General features: G+C 41.0%; 1 protein-coding gene across 1 annotated transcript; it reads right to left on the bottom strand.

Moving 5' to 3' along the window:
- Window positions 1-3,808: 3,808 nt before the first annotated feature.
- On the bottom strand, window positions 3,809-4,874 carry LOC121687944. Its single transcript, XM_042067176.1, has 2 exons — window positions 4,143-4,874; window positions 3,809-3,971 (listed from the first exon to the last, which is right to left on the bottom strand). The coding sequence occupies exons 1-2, from the start codon at window positions 4,752-4,754 to the stop codon at window positions 3,933-3,935; spliced, it is 651 nt and encodes a 216-aa protein (XP_041923110.1). The 5' UTR covers window positions 4,755-4,874; the 3' UTR covers window positions 3,809-3,932.
- Window positions 4,875-8,576: the final 3,702 nt, after the last annotated feature.

The raw sequence follows: 8,576 nt of genomic DNA, 5'->3' as shown, positions 1-8,576 counted from the left end.
AGGACTCTATCATGTGATACTTCTGAGGAGGAATGCATTTGAGACATTTAAAGGTAAGAACTAGAATTTGCATATTACCCAGAGGCATATTTATAGACAGATAGATAGATAGATACTTTATTGATCCCCAGGGGAAAGATGAAGATGAAGGACCATCAAAACTTTAAGGCCACTGGAGTGGAAGAATAAAATAGATGTCTGCCATGTAGCCTACTCTTCCTTGCCCCATGTAGCCTAAGTCAGATAGACCAAAGAGATCTGCAGTTCAGAACAAATTGCCTAGGCAATGTGCATCTTTTATTCAGTCCATCAAATTAACAATGCTTTGGAAGGGTTTTTGAAGGCTGTCTGTGATTCCAGTAGGGTTTGTTTGTTAACTTATTTGATTTATTATAACAAATGTATAATTACTTATACATTCTTATAATAATAATAATAATAATAATAATAAGCTTTATTTGTATAGCACCTTTCATACACAGAATGCAGCTCAAAGTGCTTTACATTTGAAGCATGTAACACAATAATAGTCAGTCAGTCATTATCAATCACTTTTCTTTGCTGTTTATGATCTACTCAGCAACATATCAAAAATATAAAAAATTACGTCATAAGACTGGCAGCCTTAACCCTCTTACCCCCCACAAGCACGCCATATGGCAACTGTGGCAAGGAAAAACTCCCATATTCCAGGAAGAAACCTTGAGCAGAACCTGACTTAATAGGGGGAGCCCATCTGCTTCTGGCTGGCTGCGCCCTCCAATAGTAGCAGATGTAGAATAATCTGAAAATGTAGTCTACAGGATAAGATGAGTTAACTAAAAGCTTTCCTGTACAGGTATGTTTTCAGATCTTTTTAAAAAATATTTACTGAACTCGCCTGCTTGATGTACAGAGGCAGGGTGTTCCATAGTTTGGGGGCATAATGGATAAACGCAGCTTCTCCACTTTGTTTGTGGAGCACTTTGGGTACGATTAAAAGATTAGAATTGGATGATCTTTTGGATGAAGTTTCCTTTGTGGTTGATAAGATATTAAAAGCTCAGAGATATATGAAGGTGCTATGCCATTCAGAGCTTTGTAAGTAATTAACATAACCTTAAAATCAATTCTATAGGAAATAGGGAGCCAGTGCAGTTCAGCCAACACAGGGGTGATGTGTTCTCTCTTCTTAGTCTTAGTTAAAAGTCTAGCCGCAGAGTTCTGTATGAGTGCCAATTTCTTTAGATGTTTTTTGGGAAGACCAGTGAAAAGTGCATTGCAGTAGTCTAACCTACTAGTGATAAAGGCGTGAATTAGTTTTTCTGCATCTTGTTGAGTTAAAAAGGGCCGCACTTTGGCAATGTTTCTCAAGTGGAAATAGGCTGTCTGAGTAACTTTACTGATATGGGGCTTAAAACTTAACTCTGCATCTAAGATGACACCGAGGCTTGTTACTTTTGGTTTGACCTGGTGTGCCAAGTTCCCCAGATTACTAAGAATAATATCTCGCTTTAGTTTTGGTCCAACCAGAAGTACCTCTGTTTTGTCATCATTTAGTTTCAAAAAGTTTTTGCTCATCCACTGATTAATGGAGGTTAGGCATGCAGTGAGGGAGCAAAGGCCATCTGGGTTAGTTGGCTCCACAGAAATATACAATTGGGTATCATCTGCGTAGCTGTGGAAGTTTACATTATGCTGACTTATGACGTTTCCCAATGGAAGCATATATAGAGAAAATAGCAGGGGACCAAGGCAGCTCCCCTGGGCCACACCAAAAGGCAAGTCATGTTTTTCAGATACATGATCTCCTAGACTGATATAAAAATCTCTGCCAGTAATGTAGGTTTGAAACCAGTTTAGAGCATTATCAGAGAGACCCACCCACTTTGCAAGGCGGTGAATTAGGATGCTATGATCAATGGTGTCAAATGCCGCACTCAAATCCAGAAGAATAAGGTTTGAGACTTTGTTTGAGTCAGTAGCTAGTCTGAGATCATTGACTATTTTTACTAGAGCCGTTTCTGTGCTGTGATTTGATCTAAAACCTGATTGGAATTTTTCAAGGATACTGTTTTCGTTGAGGAAGGTATTTAACTGATTACAAACAACTTTTTCAAGTACTTTGCTCAAAAACGATAGATTTGATATAGGCCTGTAGTTGCTCAGATTGGTATGGTCAAGATTTGACTTTTTAAGTAAAGGTTTCACAACAGCGGTTTTAAAAGCAGTTGGAAATATACCTGTTTCTAATGAGGTATTTATTACTTTGAGAAAAAAGGGAGCTAAGCTATCATATACTTTTTTGAGGAATGTAGTAGGGATTGGATCTAAAACACATGTTGAGGAGCCGGTTTGAGTTATAATTTTACCAAGCTCAGATTGAGTAATAGTGCTAAAGGACCTTAATTTTGGGGGGCTGTTTTTGGGTGTACTATCAAACATATTACTTGTGTTACAGCCTCCCTTATAGAAATGACTTTGTTTTTGAAGAAGTCTGCTAATTCTTCACATCTTAGAGAGGATGCCTGACTGAGTGTATCAAAAGGTGTTTGATGCAATAGCCTATCAATGGTAGAGAACAACACCCTAGAGTTTCCACTGTTTTCAGCAATTACCTTAGAGAAGTGGTTCCTCCTCTCATTCCGAATAGCTCTATTATAATTTGGTATTTTTTCTTTTAGAATGGCACGGTGAACCTGTAACTTAGTTTTTCTCCATGTTCTCTCAGCTTTCCTACATGATCTTTTTAGATCATGGATATTTTCGTTCATCCAAGGTGTCAGTTTGCTACAGGGCCTTTTTTTAGTCTTTAAGGGTGCCACTCTGTCAAGCAGAGCGCCTAATTCACGATTGAGAGCCTCTACCATTTGATCAATGGGATGATGTAAAATATCTACATTTATGGAGTCTATAAGAGCTATGAACTGCTGTTCTGCTCTAATGTCCAAGAGTCGCGATTTGATTGCAATTTCGGGATGAATTTTTGGAGTATGTAGTACTATATTAAAAGATACACAATGATGATCAGACATATTTATATCATTTACTGATAAGTCTGTGACTTCTATCCCTCTAGAAATGACTAGATCGAGGGTGTTGCCAAGGTTGTGGGTGGGTCCTGTAACATGCTGCTTTAGCTCTAAACTGTCCAACACATTAAGGAACTTACTGGCTTTAGCATCAGTTGTCTTATTGACATGAATATTGAAGTCGCCATTTACAATTATCCGATCATAGCTAGTGATGATGAGCGACATAAGTTCAGAAAACTGGTCGAGAAAGCCAGTCCATAGTTTAGGAGGGCGGTATAAGGTTAATAGAAGTACAGCTGGGTCAGCCTTCAGAGTGAGGGCAATATACTCAAAGGAAGCGAATTCGCCAAAGTTGACTCTAGTGCAACTATATTTGTTTGAGAGAATGGAGGCAATTCCACCACCTCGTTTGCCTTGTCTAATTGAGTGGAAGAAATTATAATTTGGGGGACAAGTCTCAACAAGAACAGCTTCGCTGTCTGAAGTCAGCCAGGTTTCAACAAGAAACAGAAAATCCAATTTTTTTTCACTAATAAAATCATTGATTACAAAGGTTTTGGTATATTCTTATATTTTGGTATTTCTTATATGGCTGCTTGTGCTGCTGTAATTATCTGAAATATTGGAGTTTCTAATGGCCTCATTTTATAATGGACATTACTTTTACGCTTCTATTTCAGTAGGCCTATCACATTTATCAATAATGATGTCATGTCACCCTCGGAATTACGTAGGCCCAGTTTGCACACCTTTAAAAGGTAAATCATAGAATAAACAAGAAAATAAGTACTCCACAGAGAAAAGAAAAGTTTTATTGTTTGTCGTTAGTGTATTATTATTATTGCCATGACACTTTTGCAACAAAAATACATGAAAATGTGTGATGATGCATCGAACGCAACGCTGACACTGGGAGAGTTAGGAAAGCATGCAGCATCCATCTTCCCGGGTGCCCTCCTAAGAAAAAGGGCAAAAACAACAAAATAAGACGCGCAACAACGCAAGTTATACAGATATTAAAAATATAATTTATGTCTACTTATATAACAATTGGTAAGGGAGTAGGCCTAATTAAGAGAGTTCTGATAGTTTATGACAGGCCTACTTCCCCGTAGGCTATAGGCCTACCCGAGAACAGATGCCCCAGACAGAGGGCGCGATCTTGGTAGGTCCTGTCTGGAGTCGCCTCCTCAAGGACTTTCTCGGCTCGTTAACCTTCATCGTTTCTAAAGTTGATGTTTCCGACACTGGAGCTACTTGTTTTTTTTTGTTCACGATAGACTTCATCTCCTCAGAAACAGATGACGAAGCTGGGCTGTATCGCTCCAAGTCTGCAGACAGAGGAGACGGCTGTCGGACTGATCGGTCGGCAGACCGTTCACGGGTTTTGTAGACCCCTGAAAACATCCTTTTTTCCTCGCGAATAAGGTCTTCGCATCTAGGATGTACAGCGAATGGGAATGAATCTGCGCTCCCAGGCGAAGACTGGTTCCAACTTCGCTCTGACCCATCGTTCAGCCCAGCTGCCAACGAGATTCTGGGTCCAGGAGACGCAGGTGAGGTCCTCCCACAGTTGACAGCGGTCACATCTTTTCTCAGTATGGAACCTTTGCTTCCCGATGTAAGTGGTCCTGATGTAAATAAAATGACGGATTCTCTGACTACATTATCAACGAACGCTTGTGCTGCAAGTAGCAGTTCAGTTGGAGGACATGGCTGAATACCGATTTTCTGATCCATAGACACCACAAAGGCTATGAGCTAGTAAGACACCCCTCTCAATAACCTGTCCAAATCAACTAAAGGTCTAAAACAAACTAAACGAAATACACCTGCGTCGTTCCAACATCCCGAACGTTGTCAGATGCTTGTCATCAAAAGCGTCATAAACGATAACTTGGATGGAATCCTAAAAATCAATGTGCGTTTGTAAGGCCCAGAGCCTCGGTCAGGGGGCCAAAACTGATATTGCAACTTTGTCGGACATCCCTGTGTACAAGCTGACAACCCAAGCGGAGGGAGCGGGAGGGCAGGGGGGGCGGTCGCTCCGGGCCGCAAAGGGGGCCCACTTTTGGCCAAATCTATCCTGATTGATTTTTATTTTTACCGATGCTTATTTGTACTGATTGCTGATGAAAAATAATAATGAAAAAATGCTACTAAAGATGCCACTGGTCCGTAGAGTGCGCTCACAATTGGAGTTCGTCTGTCATGCTGCAAATTAAATAGCCCGCACTCTCCCTCTCGCTACACTGTTGCGTTTTAAAAGCGAAACTGATGCCACAACCGGTCTAGGTTTGCCGAAGTAGCCTATGCTACAGGCTGCATTTATTACAGAAAATCAGCGACATAGCACGTAGATCTAGTCTACACTGTGCCTATTTAGAGACAGGAGCATAGGCCTAAGCTTGTCGCGACAACAGCAGTCACTATCAGGAGCGCCAGCAGGAATGAATGGTAAGCGCAGTAGCGCATCCTCCGCGCGCAAAAAAACATTGAAAGGCTTAATAATATTTGTCCGTTTCCCGGTTTCGTTCGTGCATTGGTCACCTAAAAAGTAGCCTAGTACAAAATCCATATGTAATATACAACAACAACGACCTATTCATTTGGACAACTTTATATAGTTGTCCTATAAAGGAAAGTTACCTTTAGTTTTGTTCTAGTTTACCCTTTGTGTAAACAGCGTTCGCGATTTAACATCAGTAAACTTTATTCAGTATAATCCAGATGTAATGCTAACGTTTTGACAAACATTTTGCCTACCTTGTTCATCTGAAATAACTCCTCTAGTTTTGCTGCCTCCATCCTTTGCTACCTCCACCCTTTCATTGTTTCCAAAAAACGTTTTATATCCATGATAGCCTTGAAGTCTTCCCCCTCTGCTGGAGAAATTGTGCATTATGCTATTTCAAACTGTGGGAAAAGGTAATGATAAAGCACATGGATTTTTACAAGCTTGCGAAAGGTTAGCATAAGTTTGGCAGAACTATGTGTGTTGGCGCAGCCATATTCGTTGTGTGTAGTAAACTGGTTATATCATGTACGGAGGCAATCACTGCTCACATCGGTTTTTAGGCCGGAAAAGAGAAAGACTTTATTTGTGCACCAGTATTTATACAAATCATTACGCACAACGTACGTACAACGTATGACGTATGAGGTCACTGTTAACAATGTGGATGTTACAAGGTAAGAAACACGATTTAAAACTAGTTTCTTGTTTCTCACTTCTCTTTCGAGGACGGTAATCTCAATGTTGCAAGGTTGGTTTTCCGCCTGAGGACGCTAGGCGCAGCGGGGAAAGTCACCATTTTCACCGGAACAGGTCATTTAACCATCCAAATGATTTCTAAACGGGTTTATTACGTTGAAATAGTTGCCAAGTACCCCTTTAACATTGTGTGTTGATAACAGGCAACCAGTAAAAGAAAGCAACACGTAGCCTAGCCCACAACTTCTGTAATTGCTGAGTGTGTTTGTTAGGCTATTAGGCTATTCCCTCTCCTACTCAAACAAAAGGTGCGTACATTAAAGTTGATTTTGACAATGTGTTTACAAATTTTGAAGAAAATTGTAATAGCCTATTGTCGAGCAGTTAATGGGATACTGCACAGTTGGGAAGTTATGGCGGGCTAACTTTGTGTGAAGTGAACACAAACAGGGTAAATTCTCTCTCGTTGAGTTGCCTGATGGTACGCACAGTGCGTACTGCCGTAGGCCTACTGCAGGCGCGCCTGATCAGTTTGCATCGTCGCAGGCCTAGGCTGCCCCGATGCACAGACTAAACGGTAGGCTAGGGGCCTGTACTACGAAGCGGGGTTACTGGCTTATCTGGGTAACTTCGAGAGTAACTTGATCACGTGTGGCGTAACTTCCCGATTAACCCGTACTACGAAAAGTGGATAGGTTTTAACCGAGGTATGCTGCCATGGCAATTTACGCTGCATCTCAAACCTGCTCCGAGCAGGTTATGTTCTTGGTTAACCCGAGGTTTCCGTTAACCACACCCTTTATAAGTACCACCCCTCTACAACAATTCGAGACAATGTCGGCGTACCTGGATGATCCATAGCCTACGACATTGGAGCGCAAATCGTGAGGCTCTCTTCGCAGGGCGAGGGGTTTTAGAGACCGCCATATATTCTCTATGAAGATATAGATTGTCAGCCGAGGGAATTCGTTATCTTTGTCAGATGATCTAGGCAGAAGTCTGTAATGTCACCCGTCATAGCAATGCCCTTACGTGGACATTCATGTATTCCACGTAACTAAATACTGTATGTCCGAAAATAAATCGGACATAGGCCTAGCCTACAGTATGCTGAACATCTGAGCAAGAATAGCCTAAAATAAATCGGACATAGGCCTAGCCTAGGCTACAGTAGGCCTAATAAATTAAAATCACCATTTTAACAAACTTGTTGAATTGAATGTCATATTACTGTACCCTGCACATAAAGGCACATTTCCACAGCACCAGAATCCGACCGAATGTCTCCCTCAACCCCGTCCATAATCAGCCTTCCACTATTATTTGCGATGGCCAACTCCTCTGCTACTGTAAAACACTCTGGTGCCTTACAGTAGTGTTCAAAGACACCTTTTTCTTGTTAGCTGTAAAACAGAGGCCAAGTGAAGGCTATAAGCATAGGCCTACATGTTTTCATAATTAAGAAATATTAATGCAAGCTATAACTACAAACTATTCTGAATAATGTGTTTGTGTTTCACTTTCACCTGCTGCCATGTGCGTTTAGCAATGGTGTTGCATCTGAAATGTTCACAGGATTAGGCATACACTAAATCAGTCAATGGGGGCTACTTAAACATCCAATTATCCTATTACTGTAATCTATATGCCCACTTCTGAATTGTGTTCAGTAGGCATTTCTCTGTACTCAAAATAGGCAATTTAATTATTTTAACTCATTTCAGACATTCCGCAAGCTATTAATCCTCCGTAACACATATTTGAAGAACATGTGGAAATAAAACTTTACTTTTAGGCTACCCGATCTGCAATACGATGCCAACAGCCTTGCTTTGCTTTGTTCACTGCCGACGTATTTTATTTTGGTCGTAGAGTGGGTTTTAATTCCTCATAACTTGTCATAATAATTGTGCATTCCTCATCCGTAAAATAAGGTGAACGCGTCATCACTGAAAGTGGTGACCTGCGCTGCAACCCGCCCCTTTTATGTGAACGCGCACAAACTCCAATTAGGTTAACCCCGGCTCAACAAATCAACTTCAAATCAGCGTCGTAGTACCGAGTAACACCACTTAAGATAACCAGGTTTTGTCAACCCTGGTTTAACAAAGTAACCCTGGGTTACATCTGGGTAGGTTAAGCTCCCTTCGTAGTACAGGCCCCAGGTCATCAGGACATAAACAGAATGCCTCAGCCTCTAATAAGCACAATATGAAGTGCAGAAAGCCCATCAGTGTTAGCTTTCATTCGATACCATGTTTATGTATATGGTCTTTTGTTGAGATATTCAACATTTTTTGTGGGCATGTCGTGTTGAGCAGGAAACCTGAAAAATGGCCTGAAACTGC

Source organism: Alosa sapidissima, chromosome 17 (genome assembly GCF_018492685.1).
Source record: "Alosa sapidissima isolate fAloSap1 chromosome 17, fAloSap1.pri, whole genome shotgun sequence".
NCBI classification, from domain to species: Eukaryota; Metazoa; Chordata; class Actinopteri; order Clupeiformes; family Clupeidae; genus Alosa; species Alosa sapidissima.
Note: the sequence above shows the minus strand (reverse complement) of the source record. Positions and strands in the feature narration are given on the sequence as shown.